Source organism: Sus scrofa, chromosome 7 (assembly GCF_054392235.1).
Source record: "Sus scrofa isolate SSC_HxYL_T2T_F1_AM1 chromosome 7, Sscrofa_HxYL_maternal_Yorkshire_Landrace_v2.0, whole genome shotgun sequence".
NCBI classification, from domain to species: domain Eukaryota; kingdom Metazoa; phylum Chordata; class Mammalia; order Artiodactyla; family Suidae; genus Sus; species Sus scrofa.
Genome location: NC_139389.1, coordinates 19,086,003 through 19,103,513, shown reverse-complemented (window position 1 = coordinate 19,103,513; position 17,511 = coordinate 19,086,003). Strand labels below are relative to the sequence as shown.

Here is a 17,511-nt window from a genome sequence, read left to right as displayed (position 1 = left end):
CAGTGTTTCTTTGAAGCAAAGGAGGACTTCCTGAGGGCAGACAGGACTGGGAGGTCCACCCCACGATGGTAGCAGATTTCACTTGGTTCTCAGCACCCCCTGGGGTCTTGGGCGGGTAGCAGGGCCCTTGGAGACTCAAGAGGTTCCTCCCCAGGGCAGCCCGACTCAGAAAGACCGTCTGAGATCTTTTCCCGATTCCGCCAGGCTTGTTGCAGCTTTTCTGGGCTGCAGGGGGTCCTGCCTGGAGCTGGCAGTCCTATGCAGCTGGTCCACTAGGTCTCAGCACCCCTTGGGGTCTTGGGCGGGTAGCAGGGCCTTTGGAGACTCAAGAGGCTCCTCCCCAGAACAGCCCGACTCAGAAAGACCGTCTGAGATCTTTTCCCAAGTCGGCCAGGCTTGTTGCAGCTTTTCTGGGCTGCAGGGGGTCCTGCCTGGAGCTGGCAGTCCTATGCAGCTGGTCCACTAGGTCTCAGCACCCCCTGGGGTCTTGGGCGGGTAGCAGGGCCCTTGGAGACTCAAGAGGCTCCTCCCCAGGACAGCCCGACTCAGAAAGACCGTCTGGGATCTTTTCCCAAGTCGGCCAGGCTTGTTGCAGCTTTTCTGGGCTGCAGGGGGTCCTGCCTGGAGCTGGCAGTCCTATGCAGCTGGTCCACTAGGTCTCAGCACCCCCTGGGGTCTTGGGCGGGTAGCAGGGCCCTTGGAGGCTCAAGAGGCTCCTCCCCAGGACAGCCCGACTCAGAAAGACCGTCTGAGATCTTTTCCCGATTCGGCCAGGCTTGTTGCAGCTTTTCTGGGCTGCAGGGGGTCCTGCCTGGAGCTGGCAGTCCTATGCAGCTGGTCCACTAGGTCTCAGCACCCCCTGGGGTCTTGGGCGGGTAGCAGGGCCCTTGGAGACTCAAGAGGCTCCTCCCCAGGACAGCCCGACTCAGAAAGACCGTCTGGGATCTTTTCCCAAGTCGGCCAGGCTTGTTGCAGCTTTTCTGGGCTGCAGGGGGTCCTGCCTGGAGCTGGCAGTCCTATGCAGCTGGTCCACTAGGTCTCAGCACCCCCTGGGGTCTTGGGCGGGTAGCAGGGCCCTTGGAGGCTCAAGAGGCTCCTCCCCAGGACAGCCCGACTCAGAAAGACCGTCTGAGATCTTTTCCCGATTCGGCCAGGCTTGTTGCAGCTTTTCTGGGCTGCAGGGGGTCCTGCCTGGAGCTGGCAGTCCTATGCAGCTGGTCCACTAGGTCTCAGCACCCCCTGGGGTCTTGGGCGGGTAGCAGGGCCCTTGGAGGCTCAAGAGGCTCCTCCCCAGGACAGCCCGACTCAGAAAGACCGTCTGAGATCTTTTCCCGATTCGGCCAGGCTTGTTGCAGCTTTTCTGGGCTGCAGGGGGTCCTGCCTGGAGCTGGCAGTCCTATGCAGCTGGTCCACTAGGTCTCAGCACCCCCTGGGGTCTTGGGCGGGTAGCAGGGCCCTTGGAGGCTCAAGAGGCTCCTCCCCAGAACAGCCCGACTCAGAAAGACCGTCTGAGATCTTTTCCCAAGTCGGCCAGGCTTGTTGCAGCTTTTCTGGGCTGCAGGGGGTCCTGCCTGGAGCTGGCAGTCCTATGCAGCTGGTCCACTAGGTCTCAGCACCCCTTGGGGTCTTGGGCGGGTAGCAGGGCCCTTGGAGGCTCAAGAGGCTCCTCCCCAGGACAGCCCGACTCAGAAAGACCGTCTGAGATCTTTTCCCGATTCGGCCAGGCTTGTTGCAGCTTTTCTGGGCTGCAGGGGGTCCTGCCTGGAGCTGGCAGTCCTATGCAGCTGGTCCACTAGGTCTTAGCACCCCCTAGGGTCTTGGGCGTGTAGCAAGGCCCTTGGAGACTCAAGAGGCTCCTCCCCGGGGGAGCCCGTCTCAGAAAAACCGTCAGAGAATTAGGTCGATCTATTCACGGCCTGGCTAGGCTTGTTCTAGCTTTTCTGGGCTGCAGGCCTTTTTTAGGGGGCTGGTGGTGTTTGGTGCTGCTCTGTGGAAGTGTAGCCCCTCCAAAGGGCAAGCAGGCCTGTGCAGGGAGAGCCCCTGCGGTGGTAGGCTTCAGGCAATTGTTGAGGCCAGCCCTCCTGGATGGCAGGCAGCCCCAGGTTCGGCGAGAGCGTAGGGGGTGGTGGGGGTGGGGGGAGGGAATGCACTGGGAAGCACAGCTTTCTGCTAGCTAGCGGGCCTGTAAGCTTGTTGTGGCGTGGGGGGTATTCTATGGGGACCCACCCCTTCTTCTCTCCCCTCCCCAGCACTGGCGCAGACCAGGCTCTTCTCCCAGGTTCCCTCTGAGGCGGCTTTCCACTTCCCCGCCCCTAGAGTATTGCTCCCTTCCTCTGCGACAGCTTTGTTTTCTAGTCTCCCAGGCAGTCTCTGCCCCGTCAAATGGTTTAGAGACCTCCCAAGCAGTTTCCGCTCTTCCCCGCCCCCCTAGCCCGGGGACTAATCTCTGGAGCCGAGGTCTCGGTGCCCAGCCCCCCCCCCAGGCGTCCCCCGGCCCTTTCTTGGGGACTAACCTTCGGAGGCGAGGTCTCGGTGCCCAGCCCCAACCCAGGCGTCCCCGGCCCCCTCTCGGGGACCAACCTTCAGAGCTGAGGTCTCGGTGCCCAACCCCCACCCAGGCGTCCCCCGGCCCTTTCCCGGGGACTAACCTCTGGAGCCGAGGATTCGGTGCCCAGCCCCCACCCAGGCGTCTCAATTTTTGGTGACTGTGCCCGTAGTTCAGATGGTCCGTTGGGTTCTTGATCGTTTTTCCGTACTCCAACTTACTGCTACACTCTTCTCTGCATCTGGAGATTCCTCCGGTTCGTTTGATCTTTCGCCCGGTAGGTGACTTTCCAGGGTGCGGGATCCCTTTCCCCTCCGCAGTTCCCTTTCGGGAGCGCCTGTCCCGCTCGGATTCACCTTCTCTCACTCTCCTCTTTTCTCCCGTTCTGCCCAATAATGTCACGAATTTCTTGCCGTTATTGGAGATTAGGTTCCTCTGCCAGCGATTGGTTGTTGTTCTGTGCGAGTCATTTCTTCTGTAGATGTGCTTTTTTTGTTGTGTTTGTGGGAGAGGGCGAGCGTGTCCCCCTACTCCTCCGCCATCTTGTCCTCTCTCCGTCACTATACAGTTCTTAATTTTTGCTTTAGATACTATTTTTAGAAATCAATCCACTATTGAACATCTTTTCAAATGCTTATTGGCCATTAGAATTTCTTCCTCTGTGAATTGTCTGTTCAGATTCTTTTTCTTGGCTGAGCTGTTCTTGAATTTATTTATTTATTTATTTTTAATGATCATAACAATCTAATTTCACAGGATTTCCATCCCACAGCCCAAGCACATCCTCCCACACCCGAAACAATCTCCTCTGGAGACCATAAGTTTTTCAATGTCTGTGAGTCAGCATCTGTTCTGCAAAGAAGTTCAGTCTGTCCTTTTTTCAGATTCCACATGTCAGTGAAAGCATTTGATGTTAGTGTCTCATTGTATGGCTGACTTCACTTAGTGTGATAATTTCTAGGTCCATCCATGTTGCTAAAAATGCCAGTATTTCATTCTTTTTAATGGCCGAGTAATAGTCCATTGTGTATATGTACCACATCTTCTTGATCCACTCCTCTGTCAATGGACATTTAAGTTGTTTCCATGTCTTGGCTATCGTAAATAGTGCTGCAGTGAACATCGCAGTACATGTGTCTTTGCAAGTCATGGTTTTCTCTGGATAGATGCCCAGGAGTGGGATTGCTGGATCAAAAGGTAATTCTATTTTGAATTTTACGAGGAATCTCCATACCGCTTTCCACAGTGGTTGCACCAATTTACAATCCCACCCACAGTGTTAGTAGGGTTCCTTTTTCTCCACACCCTCTCCAGCACTTATTGTTTGATAATGACCATTCTGGCTGGCATAAGGTGGTACCTCATAGTGGTTTTGATTTGCATCTCTCTAATAATGAGTGATGTTGAGCATCTTTTCATGTGTTTTTTGACCATCTGCATGTCTTCTTTGGAGAACTGTCTGTTTAGATCTTCTGGCCATTTTTGGATGGGGTTGTTTGTTTTTTTTTTGTATGGAGCTGCAGAAGGTGTTTATAAATTTTGGAGATTAATCCCTTGTCAGTGGATTCACTTGCAAAGATTTTTTCCCATTCTGTGGGTTGTCTTTTTGTGTTGTTTAGGGTTTCCTTTGCTGTGCAGAAACTTTGAAGTTTGATTAGGTCCATTTTGCTTATTTTTGTTTTTACTGTCAATACCCTAAGAGGTGGATCTGAAAAGATGTTGTTGTCATTTATGTCAGAGAGTGTTTGGCCTCTGTTTTCCTCTAAGAGTGTCTGGTCTTATGTCTAGGTCTTTATTTTATTTGGAGTTTATTTTTGTGTATGGTGTTAGGGAGTGTTCTAATTTCATTCTTTTCCATGTGGCTGTCCAGTTTTCCCAGCACCACTTATTGAACAAGTTGTCTTTTCTCCATTGTATATTCTTGCCTCTTTTGTCATAGATGAGTTGGCTGTAGGTGCGTGGGTTTAATTCTGGGCTTTCTATCCTGTTCCACTGATCTATATTTCTGTCTTTGTGCCAGTACCATATGGTTTTGAAGATTGTTGCTTTGTAGTATAGTCTGAGTTCAGGGAACCCGATTCCTCCAGCTCCATTTTTCTTTTTCAGGATGTCTTTGGCTATTCTGGGTCTTTTGTGCTTCCAACCAAACTTTAAAATATTTTATTCAAGTTCTGTGAAAAGTGTGCTTGGTAATTTGATAGGGATTGCATTGAATCTATAGATTGCCTTAGGTAGTATAGTCATTTTGATAATATTAACTCTTCCAATCCACGAGCATGGTGCATCTTTCCATCTATTTGTGTCATCTTTGATTTCTTTCATAAACATCTTATAGTTTTCAGACTATAGGTCTTTTGTCTCTATAGGTAGGTTTACTCCTAGGTATTTTATTCTTTTGGATGTGATGGTAAACGGGATTGCTTCCCTAATTTCTTTTTCTGCTCTTTCATTGTTAGCATATAGAAATGCCATTGATTTCTGTGTATTAATTTTGTATCCTTCGACTTTTCCAAATTCATGGATGAGTTCTAACAAATTCATGGATGAGCTCTAACTGTTTTCTGGTAGAGTCTTTAGGATTCTCTAGGTATAGTATCATGTCATCTGTAAATAGTGATAGTTTTACTTCTTCCTTTCCAATTTGGACTCCTTTTATTTCTCTGATTGCTATGGCTAGGACTTCCAGAACTATGTTGAAGAGTAGTAGCGAGAGTGGACATCCTTGTCTTGTTCCTGATCTCAGTGGGAATTCTTTCAGCCTTTTACCATTAAGACTGATGTTCGCTGTGGGTTTGTCATATATGGCCTTTATCATAGGTTTCCGCTATGCCCACTTTCTGAAGGGTTTTTTAAATCAGAAGTGGGTGTTGGATTTTGTCAAAGGCTTTTTCCACATCTGTTGAGAGGATCATGTGGTTTTTATTCTTCAGTTTGTTAATGTGGTGTATCACACTGATGGATTTGCAGAAATTGAAGAACCCTTGCATCCCTGGGATAAATCCCACTTGATCATGATGTACAATCCTTTTAAGGTATTGTTGGATGTGGTTCGCTAGTATTTTGTTGAGGATTTTTGCATTGATGTTCATCAGTGAAATTGGCCTGTAGTTTTCTTTTTTTGTGGAGTCTTTGTCTGGTTTTGGTATCAGGGTGATGGTGGCCTCATAGAATGAGTTTGGGAGTACCCCTTCCTCTGCAATTTTTTTTTCTTTTTTTGTCTTTTTGCCATTTCTTGGGCTGCTCCCACGGCATATGGAGGTTCCCAGGCTAGGTGTTGAATCGGAGCTGTAGCCGCTGTCCTATACCACAGCCACAGCAACTTAGGATCCGAGCCGTGTCTGCAACGCCAGATCCTTAACCCACTGAGCAAGGCCAGGGACCAAACCCACAACCTCATGGTTCCTAGTCGGATTCGTTAACCACTGCGCCACGATGGGAACTGCCTGCAATTTTTTGAAATAGTTTCAGAAGGAGAGGTGTTAGCTCTTCTCTAAATGTTTGATAGAATTCGCCTGTGAAGCCATCTGGTCCTGGACTTTGTTTGTTGGAAGTTTTTTAATCACAGTTTCAATTTCAGTTCTTCTGATTGGCCCATTCATCTTTTCTGTTTCATTCTGGGTTTAGTCTTGGAAGATTGTACTTTTCTAAGAATTTGTCCATTTCTTCTAGGTTTTCCATTTTATTGGCATGTAGTTGCATATGGTAGTCTCTTAGGATCCTTTGTATTTCTGTGATGCCTGTTGTTACTTCTCCTTTTCCATTTCTAATTTTATTGATTTGAGTCCTCTCTCTTTTTTGCTTGATAAGTCTGGCTAGGGGTTTATCAATTTTGTTGATTTTTTCAAAGAACCAGCTTTTTGTTTCATTGATCTTTTCTATGGTTTTCTTTGTTTCTATTTCATTGATTTCTGCTCTGATCTTTATGATTTCTTTCCTTCTACTAACTTTAGGTTTTGTCTGTTCTTCTTGCTCAAGCTGCTTTAGATGTAAAGTTAGCTTGTTTATTTGAGCTTTTTCTTGTTTACTGAGGTGGGCTTGTATTGCTATAAACTTCCCTCTTAGAACAGCTTTTGCTGCATCCCATAGGTTTTGGAGTGTCATATCTTTGTTGTCATTTGCTGCTAGGTGTTTTTTAATTTCCTCTTTGATTTCTTCAGTGATCCATTGGTTGTTTAGTAGCATGTTGTTGAGTCTCCACGTGTTTGTGTTTTCTGCAGTTTTTTTCTTGTTGTTGATTTCCAGTCGTATAGCATTGTGGTCGGAAAAGATGCTTGATATGATTTCAATTTTCTTAAAGTTACTGAGTTTGGATTTGTAGCCTAGGATGTGATCAATCTTAGAGAATGTTCCATGTGCACTTGAGAAGAATGTGTATTCTGTTGCTTTTGGATGAAATGTCCTATAAATATCTATTAAGTCCATCTGGTTTAATGCTTCATTCAGGGCCTGTGTTTCCTTATTGATTTTCTGTCTGGTTGATCTGTCCATTGCTGTAAGTGGGGTGTTAAAGTCCCCCACTATGACTGTGTCATTGTTGATTTGTCCTTTTAAGATTGTTAGCAGTTGCCTTATATATTGTGGTGAACCTATATTGGGTGCATAGATATTTAAAACTGTTGTATCTTCTTCTTGGATTGATCCTTTGATCATTATGTAATGTCCTTCTTTGTCCCTTAAAATATTCTTCATTTTAAAGTCTATTTTGTCTGATATGAGTATTGCTACTCCAGCTTTCTTTTGATTCCTGTTTGCATGAAATATTTTCTTCCATCCTCTCACTTTTAATTTGTATGTGTCCCTATAAGTGAAGTGGGTCTCTTGAAGACAGCATATATATGGGTCTTGTTTTTGTATCCATTCAACCAGTCTATGCTTTTGGTTGGGGTGTTTAGTCCATTAACATTTAAGGTAATTATTGATATGTATGTTCTTATTGCCATTTTATTAATTGCTTTGGATTTGTTTTCATTGCTCTTTTTCCTTTCCTTCTTCTCTTGTTCTTTTCTGCCTATAGAAGTTCCTTTAGTATGTGTCATAAGGGTGGTTTAGTGTTGCTGAATTCTCTCAGCTTTTGCTTATCTGTGAAGGTTTTGATTTCTCCTTCAAATCTGAATGTGAGCCTTGCTGGGTAAAGTAGTCTTGGTTGGAGGTTTTTTCCTTTCATCACGTTAAGTATATCAGGCCACTCCCTTATGGCCTGCAGAGTTTCTGTTGAAAAATCTGCCAATAGCCTTATTGGGGTTCCCTTGTATGTTATTTGTTTCTTTTCCCTAGCTGCTTTCAAGACTTTCTCTTTGTCTTTAATTTTGGTCCGTTTCATTAATATGTATCTCGGTGTATTCCTCCTTGGGTTTATTTTGTATGGTACTCATTGTGCTTCCTGGATTTGAGTGAGTGTTTCCTTTCCCATGTTAGGGAAGTTTTAGGCTATTATCACTTGGAATATTTTTTCTGTTCCCTTCGCTCTCTCTCTTCTCATTCTGGCATCCCTATAATATGGATGTTGTTGTGTTTCACATTGTCCCAGATTTCTCTGAGACTCTCTTCATTTCTTTTTGATCTTTTTTCTCTTTTCTGTTCTGCATCCATAATTTCCACTAATCTGTCCTCCACCTTGCTTATTCGTTCTTCTGCCTCCTGTATACTGCTGTTAACTGCTTCTAGTGAGTTTTTTATTTCAGTTATTGTATTTTGCATCTCTTCTTGTTTAAGTCTTTTATCTTGTATCTCTTTGCTCAGTGTTTCCTGTAAGTTATCCATCTTTGCCTCCAGTTTGTTTCCAATGTCTTGCATCATCTTCAGCATCAATAGTCTAAAGTCTTTTTCCTCGAGGCTGAGAATCTCTTCATTGCTTAGCTGATTTTATGGGGTTTTCCCTTTCTCCCTCATCTGAGTTATAGTTCTCTGTCTTTTCATTTTTATAGGTTTTTGGCGTGGTGACCTTTTTATAGATAATAGAGTTGTAGCCTCTCTTACTTCTGGTGTCTGCCCCCCTGTGGCTGAAGTAGGTATGGGGGGCTTGCTGTAGGCTTCCTGATGGGAGGGGCTGATGCCTGCCCCCTGGTAGGTGGAGCCGATTCTAATCCCTCTGGTGGGTGGGGCTTAGTCTCTGGATGGGATTTGAGGCAGCTGTGTGCCTGAGGGGTCTTTAGGTAGCCTGTTTACTGAGGGGTGGGGCTGTGATCCCACCTGGGTTGTTTGCCCTGGGGCTTCTCAGCGCTGACTGACAGGTGGGGCCAGATTTTCCCAAAATGGCCACCTCCAGAGAAAGGCATGGCTGCTGAATATTCCCGAGAGCTTTGCTTTCAATGTCCTTCCCTCACAACAAGTCATGTTCATCCCTGTTTTCCCAGGATGTCCTCCAAGAACTGCAGTCATGTTTGACCCAGATTCCTATGGAGACTTTGTTTTACCCTGGGACCCAGTGCACATGAAAGTCTGTGTGCACATTTTAAGAATGGGGTCTCCATTTCACCCAGTCCCGTGGAGCTCCTTATGTGTTGTATGTGGTTTGTAGTCTTACCAAGTGTCACCTGGGGACCAGCAGCATCAGCAGCACCTGAGTTGCTGGAAATGCCGAGGCTCAGAACTGCTGACTTAGAATCCACATTTAATAAGATGCCCAGGTGATGGAGAAGCAGTGGCTTAGATGACATGAGGCTGGAAGTAACTATTTAACGTCATGTGGAGTTTGGGATGTTTTTACATTATCTTGGGGAAATAGTACAGTTCCATGGTCATAAAAGTGTTCATATCTCTCTGTCACTATCGATGGCATTTTGGACACATTTACCTAACTGTGCTTCAGTTTGTTTATCTGCAAATTGGGATGATAATGGTATTTTCTTCAAATAATGTTGAGGTTAGTTTAAATACGATGATGCCTATGAAATGCGTGGGATGTAGGACCAGGTACCAGGAGAGCACCCCGTAGACGTCAGCCTTGTCACCATCATCTGTCCTTTCCTGAAGGCACATATGATGCTGGTATTTATCTGTGGAAGGGGAATTTGGGTTTGATTCAGGGCAACAGATATACAATCCTCTGGGAAATGTGGTGATGGATACAAACATGAATAAGGAAGAACCTTTGCTCATAGAAACTTCCTGAAGGCCTCCAGAGAGGCAAGGTTGATATTTCCCCATCATTCCACAATCATTCAACAACCTTTGAGGCATCTACTTGATAACAATTCATGTTCACTGTTTTCCTTTCTTTTCTTTTTTTTAATGGCTGTACCCGTGGCCTGTGAAAGTTCCCAGGCCAGAGGCAGAACTTGCACCTCTGCGGAAACCTGAGCTGCTGCAGTCAGATTCTTAACCCACTGCACTACAGCAGAAACTCCTCATGTTCACTGTTTTCATATCACACATAAATAGGGAATAACGACACAGTGTTTAGAGTTTGACAGGTATTCTGAGGGCACAGACAATGAGGATAACTGCCTGAGGGGCCAGGAAGAAGGTGGGTCTACTTAAGGGAAAGATGAGCATTGTGAATAAAGGTGGAAGGGAGAGAGTGACTAATAAACAGTATAGTGGTGGTGGGGGTGAGGTGGGGGGGCAGCCAGGCCTCTTTACAGCTTCTTCCGCAGGGACGTTGTTCCTTCTCCTGGCCCCTCCCCACATGATACTCATGTCTGGGAAGCACTGGGTTTGGCTTCCTGCTCTGCCATATTCAGCCAGCCTGCAGCCTCTTCCCCTTCTGAGGAACCTGGCTTCCCTCGTTTGTGGAGAAGGGCTATGTAAGGGAATATCTCCTTAAAGAGAGAGAGGAAATAATATGAATATGAATGTTGCAGGGGAAGTACCTGGGGAGAGTATCAGTGTGCTTAGTGGTCATAATAGCGCCACAGACTGGGGTTCTTAAACAATAGAAATTGATTTTCTCACAGTTCTGTCTGGAGGCCAGAAGTCAGAGATCAAGGTGTCGGCAGAGTTGATTTCTTCAGACATCTCTCTCTTATAGCTTGTAGATGCTTGACTTCTCCCTGTGTCATCTCATAGTCTTTACTCTCTACATGTCTGAGTCTTAGTCTCTTCTTAGAAGGATGTCAGTCATGGTGGATTAAGGCCCCCCCTCAGGACCTCATTTGAGCTTCATTACCTCTGATAGCCACACTCTGAGCTATTGGGAGTTAGGAATTTAACGTACAAATTTTGAGGGGACACAGTTCAGCCCAAAGCAGTGAGAAAATAGGGTTTATCTCTAATTGACCAAAGGGTTTATACTCAGGGAACAGAGTCAGCTTTGAAAGTCTATAACTGTACGAAAGATGGTCAGCAATGAGTAGAGAGGGGAGAAGCAGAGACAGGGAACTTGGCTCAGCTGAGTGAGGCCCTCTGTCTCGTTAGTCCATTAGTCATGCGGTAAGAATGGGGCTTGTCCAGGTACCTGGTTACTATGGAGACCAGTTTATAAACTACTGGGACCACTGTCCAATTGGAACCTTTGTTTGTTAACTTTTTTATGATGCAGATGAAAGATGCTGTCACTCACTGGTCCCAGACACCTTGGCAAGTTATTTGACTTTTCCTGACTCAGTTTCTCACTCTATACAGTGGGGCTAATCATGCCTGCCTACCACTTGGGAAAACGAAATGAGAAAATATATGTGAAAGTGCTTTAGGAAGCATAATGTACGGCCCACGTGTCTGTCAATCGTTATACACCTAACTGGCTGCTGCCAACCTGCCTTTTCAACCGGAGACGAAGTCCTGTGTTCCCTAATTGCTTATTCTAATCTATGGAGGTCATCCTGTTTTGGGCTCTCTTGCTGACACATTGTATTACTTTTAAGAGTGAATAGCGGTTCAGAAAACAAAAAAAACTATTGGATGGTAAATTTGTTGTGAAAAATGCATGCGAGGGAACTCAGAAGCAAAAAGTAAATATAAGTAACTAAAAGCAAGGGTGATTAGTTTATGTAAATCACACCTACCTGTCTCAGTGGACCAGAACTTGAATATAGGCCTGTGTTCTAACTGTATTAACTGAAAAGAGCAAGACAGCTGCCAAGTCTTGATATATTTTGTTTATTTTCATGTGAATGAGATATAGAAGCGATACTGCTCTAAGTGGCCCACTAGAATACAATTTCATTAGTGCAAGTCCTGTACTATAATATTTCACCAGGCAACTCTCAACTCCTTCCATCCAGTGGCAAGAAAAATGGAGTGGGAATAGTAATAAACATGTGTATACATACATATATGTGTGTGTGTGCGCGCACATATATATATCTTGTTCAGTTTATAATGGTCTTTTTTTTGTGCATAATCTCCTTTGGTCCTTACTGCACTTCTGTGAGGTCATTGTTATCCTCAGTTTCCAAAAGATGAAGGGACTTCACTAGCCTGAAAGTGGAGAGTGACTGCTGCCTTCCCTTCCCACTGTGCCACAGCTGCCTCATCTTGCACAGTCTATGCTTCACATTGCCAGGTGACAGCGCCATTGTAGAAAACATAAGTAGGCAAAAATTTTGTCCCAGTAACCTTCCCCAGTCTCCACCCCAGTGACCTTCTTCAGGGATGCACACAATCTTGGGATCACGTGAGAACTGGCTTCTGCAGGAAGGACAGGGGATGTCTCGTGTGGGAGCTCTGCTTCTGTTCCCTGGTAAAGGGGCAGTGTGAGTGGACCGGGGAAAACGGTTCTTCTTTCCTGTTTCTCTTTCTCGGTCCTCTCTCTCTCAGGTTGAACTTGCGATTTCTTTCTTACTCTTATCTCTTCCATCGGTGTCCCCGTGCCTTTCTCCCCTCTCCAACCGCTATCTTTTGGCTTCTGTGTCTGTTTTTCTCTGTCAAAATTGTGAATATCATCAGGATCTTTGTAAGGTTCTTTGAGGTAGAAGTGGAACATGGCCTCTGTACCCATGTCATCTCTTGCTTAATGGGCTGACGCTGGTGTCGGGCTGGGTGTGACTGTTCCTCCTTAGCTGGACCATCAGGCAGGTCCAGCTAAATGGGCAGAGGCCGAGGGTGATTTGGGGATTTTTTTTTTTAATTTTTCCACTGTACAGCAAGGGGGTCAGGTTATCCTTACATGTATACATTACAATTACATTTTTCCCCCACCCTTTCTTCTGTTGCAATATGAGTATCTAGACAAAGTTCTCAATGCTATTCAGCAGGATCTCCTTGTAAATCTATTCTAAGTTGTGTCTGATAAGCCCAAGCTCCTGATCCCTCCCACTCCCTCTCCCTCCCATCAGGCAGCCACAAATCTCTTCTCCAAGTCCATGATTTTCTTTTCTGAGGAGATGTTCATTTGTGCTGGATATTAGATTCCAGTTATAAGTGATATCATATGGTATTTGTCTTTGTCTTTCTGGCTCATTTCACTCAGTATGAGATTCTCTAGTTCCATCCATGTTGCTGCAAATGGCATTATGTCATCCTTTTTTATGGCTGAGTAGTATTCCATTGTGTATATATACCACATCTTCCGAATCTGGTACAGCCACTATGGAGAACAGTTTGGAGATGCCTTAGAAATCTATACATAGAACTTCCATATGACTCTGCAATCCCACTCTTGGGCATCTATCCGGACAAAACTCTACTTAAAAGAGACACGTGCACCTGCATGTTCATTGCAGCACTAGTCACAATAGCCAAGACATGGAAACAACCCAAATGTCCATCGACAGATGATTTGGGGATTTTGAAGAAATTAAGTAGTTGCAAAGTTGTTTTGTGGGGTGGGGTGGGAGCACATTATTAAAATATATTGTGACCGATAGGTATTTTTCTAGCACTTTCTGTATTTTAATTCAAAATCAGCTGCTTGTCTCAGAGCTCTTAGTCAGTTCATTTATTCAGTTACACTGTTAACCTCTTACCAAGACTCACCAGATATTTTTGAAAGGAAGCTATTTATACCTAAGACAGGGAGGTGGCTCCCAAGAGCCAAATTGCAGAATAAAGCAGGGAACTAACCAGAGGCTGGTCCCTCAGTCAAGTGGCATGCTCTGTGGGTGTCTTAGCTGGCACAGAGAGGTGACCACACAGCTATACTTGGTGGCCAAGAGTTCTTCCCTGTAGCTTTTTTGAAAATTGAAGTAGGATTCTTATAAAATTAGCCACAGGCAGTTGCCAAGGGGGTGGGGGGAGAGAGTGGGATGGACTGGGAGTTTGGGCTTAGTAGCTGCAAACTATTGCATGTGGAATGGCCAAGCAAGGAGGTCCTACTGTACAGCACAGGAAAGGATATCCAGACTCTTGGGATAGACCATGGTGGAAGATAATCTAATAAAGGGAATGTATATATGTGTGTATGCCTGGGTCATTTTGCCATATGGCAGAGACTGGCACAACATTGTAAATCAACTATATGTTAATAAAACTTAAAAAATGAAAAAAAAAAATTAACCACAGGCCATTTTTAAAGATACAATCCTGTGACTTTTAGTACATTCACACTCTTGTGCAACTGTTACCACTGTCTCATTCCAAGGCTTCTTGTCATCCCAGAAGGAGACCTCAGACCTCATGCCCCAAACCTGGCACCCACTAGATTTACCTATTCTGAATGTTTATAAATAAAATCATACAAAGTGTGATTCTCTGTGTCTGGCTTTGCATATAGTTCATGACCTAGTGACGTAGTTCCTAGAGCAGAGCCATTCTAGCCACGGGGAGGACAGAAGCCCTATCCTGCCTGTGACCTCCTAGGAGTCCCATTCACCTGGGGCAGTTCTCCACTGTGAGGACCCCCCTGCTGGAGTATGTCAGTGCTGAGTTGTGTGAGGGGGGTACCAGACTCCTCTTTGATAATATTTCTGAAGCAAGAGAAGGAGGGAGGGGGACGCAGGAAGTATACAACCTCCTACTTTGCCTCTGGCCTTTTTCTCTTTCCTTCCCACCATGGACACCCCACCCTTTCATAGAAGGAGTACTCTTTTTTTTTTTTTTTTTTTTTTTTTTTTTTTTTTTTTTTTTTTACTGCTTTGTAGGCCCTCACCATAGTATAGATTTTCTCTGTGTGTGTGTGTATGGGTGTGAAACCCAGTGTTCCTTCTGGGGGTGATTTGATTGATGTATGCACTGGAAACATCTTTAATAATTTAATGCTTGCTTCAAAGGAGATTACACCAAAAAGCACATTGCTTTTCACTTATTCATTACAGATCTGTCATAGAAGCATTTTTTCCCTTCTTTTTTTTTTTTGCCCTGAATTGTAGTGTTATAGTAATAATAAATTTTGTCCTATACCCAGGATATTTTAAAGGATTATAAGCCTCTTAACTAATGTTACCGTCTTATTTAAATTGATCAAATTGGTATTTCAGCCCCATAATCTTGCATTTCTTAAAGTTGAGCTAACCAGGTATGGCTTCATTTGATGACTACTAAAATAGCTGTGCAGGGAAAGTCTAATAGGTATAATGGGATGAAAGCATAATACTGCTTGTTAGTAGTGCTGGCAATAATAGCGAAGAGAACAGAGCCTGAATTTAGGGCTTGGTGTCTCCTTCCTTAAAAAGAGATTAGGGTATATTCCAGCACAGTTCTTTGTATTAAAGGGAAAAAAAATGTTTATTTGTCTGGGGATTGGGAGCAAAGAAAGGGATAAGGTGAGAAACTCAAAACTATAAACCAACACTCTATCATTTTGCAACTTTTAAGTATAAATCCAGATGTCAGTAAAAGAAAACAGACTTTTTCCCAATTAGACAGAAGTCATCACCTTATCAGTGCTTGTAATATATCCTTAGAGGCAAGAGATGGATCTAGATTCCTAAATGATTACACTAAAATTTGAATTTTCTTTTGTTAAAGATTTTGTATTGAAAATGCTATATAACTTCTTTTTAAAACTGAAACAAAGTTGGTTTCAATAAGGCAAGTTTAGGCACAATAAGGATTGCAGTTTCTAGGAGAGTGGTGCACAGTTATCCAGTCCTCTGAGATAATTTGCAAAGAAATCCTTTCGCTCTTAATGGGCATGTTTGTTCTCTGTGTAGAGGGATATGGGTGTGGAGATGGGAACATACTAAAACTGTCTTCTCCTTTGGAAAGTGAAGATTTTTCTCACCTTCGTTCATTTAGGTCTTACACAGAAAACCCAGAAAGCCTTACCAAGCACCGTGGGCTGCATTTTATAAATCTTTTGCCCTTTCTTTACACATCGGCTGGCGGATGCATCCCTTCCTCACCTTTAGTTTCTGTCCAGCATTGGGCCGTACTAGGGCCCTCCCCCAGGCAGCGTACTTAGGGATCCCTAGAGCCCTATGCTGTTTGACCTGGAACACCTGTATGCTAACTGATATAAAAAGACCATTAATAGTCCCACAACAAGAATTTGGGAAGTTAGAAGAGAGTAGACTTATAGAATCAGAAGGGAGGTCAAGGTTAATTGCGTCTCAGACCTTCATTTTACAGATGCCAGAGGATTAAGTGACTTGTCCAATGTCAGACGGCTGGAAAGAGGCAGGGGTGGGGTCCTAACGTAAAACAAATTCTGTGTTCTTTCTACCCTATCCTTAAAAAGCCCTCATTTTATTAAGGACAATGAAGAAATATATTCAGGAAAGAATATAACACATTGGAAAATATTTTAATTTTTTTTAAGGATTATGATGTGCCAGGTGCTTTGCTATAACTTATTTACAACTTACATAATCCCTGTGGAAATTTTTATTATATTCCCATTTTACAATTGAGGAATCTGAAATTCAAGAAGGTAGGTAACAGGCAGTAAGTGCCTGGCCAGGACTTGAACCTGGGTCTTTCTCTCTCCAAAGTCATGCCTCCGGGAACTTGGCCTTCTGTTCTTTCTTAAAGCAGACTTACATGTATCTAAAACAATAGTAAAAATGCCTGGTTAGAGTTTATATAATACTTGAACAATTATTATTTTTATAGAAAGAACATATAGTTTCTTGGCTTTGGATCTGCATACAAATCCATTTTTTGTATTTGAAGATAGACTACCAAGTCTTGTGGGCCTTATGTGGAAAGTTGTCTATGTTCCTTGCTGGAAAACCTGGATATCATCCTGGCCTTCACCATTGCCCTTTTTTGTACTTAGATATTTAAATACACACTGCGCACAAATGGTGGGGATGGTACTATCCATGCAAATAAACTTTTTTACCTCCTCCTCTGGGCCAGACACTCCACTAGACATTGGCCAAGGACCCTGCAGTTAGTTTTCTCTGCTATGGAGATTGATTCTGGAGTCACATGCTTTGTTCTCATTCTGTCTCTTCTACTTATAAACAGTGGGCTTTTGGTCTCCCTGTACCTTAGTTTTCTCACCTGTAATATAGGGGCAATGCCAACTTCGCAGGATAGTTATGAGGATTAAGTGAGAAAATACTTGTGAAGAGTGGTATACCGTAGGTACTCAGGAAAGGTTAACACAGAATATACTGCATTTATGCAAATGTAAGGATGTTTTACTTGACTGTAATATAATAATTGTTACATTATTATAATGTGCCATTGAAAAATCTCTGTTCCACTTCCTACTTCTATCCATTATTCCTTTTGATTCATCAGAGGCCAGCAGAAATAGTGGATGAGGAAGAAGATGGAGAGAAAGAAAACAAGGACGTGGAGCAGAAGGAAGACTTTTTGGGAATGAATGGTGACGTTGAAGAAGAAGGAGGCAGGGAGGCTGCTGGGACTCCAGAGCAAGTGGAGGAGACCCCAGATCACAAGGAGGAGCAGGCAGGTCCTGCCCGTGTGAGTGGAGGCACTGATGAAGAAAATGGTGAGGAACTGGACCAGCCTAATAATGAGCTTCAGGAGGCAGTGGATGAAGAAGTAAAGTCTCAAGGAGCTGGCAGTGGACAAGAAGAGGTATTTCTACTGATTTTGCTCACTTATGTGTGTACATGAATTGTGTGTGCATGCATGAGTGTGCCCCTGTGCGCACACTTAGAGAATCATTCATGCACCTAGGACTTGATGGCTATGGCACTTCCAGAATTCCATGGAGCAGAGAGTTTGAAATC

The 17,511-nt window shown here is 44.3% G+C and overlaps 1 protein-coding gene across 4 annotated transcripts in view; it reads left to right on the top strand.

Moving 5' to 3' along the window:
* The window catches only part of DCDC2 (doublecortin domain containing 2), a 183,591-nt gene that overhangs the window by 160,361 nt on the left and 5,719 nt on the right, over positions 1-17,511 (top strand). For all 4 annotated transcript variants that reach the window (XM_013977473.3, XM_084967569.1, XM_084967571.1 and 1 more), the window contains one exon: positions 17,054-17,356. In XM_013977473.3, the coding sequence (XP_013832927.3) occupies positions 17,054-17,356 (303 nt within the window). The remainder of the gene's footprint in view (positions 1-17,053; positions 17,357-17,511) is intronic.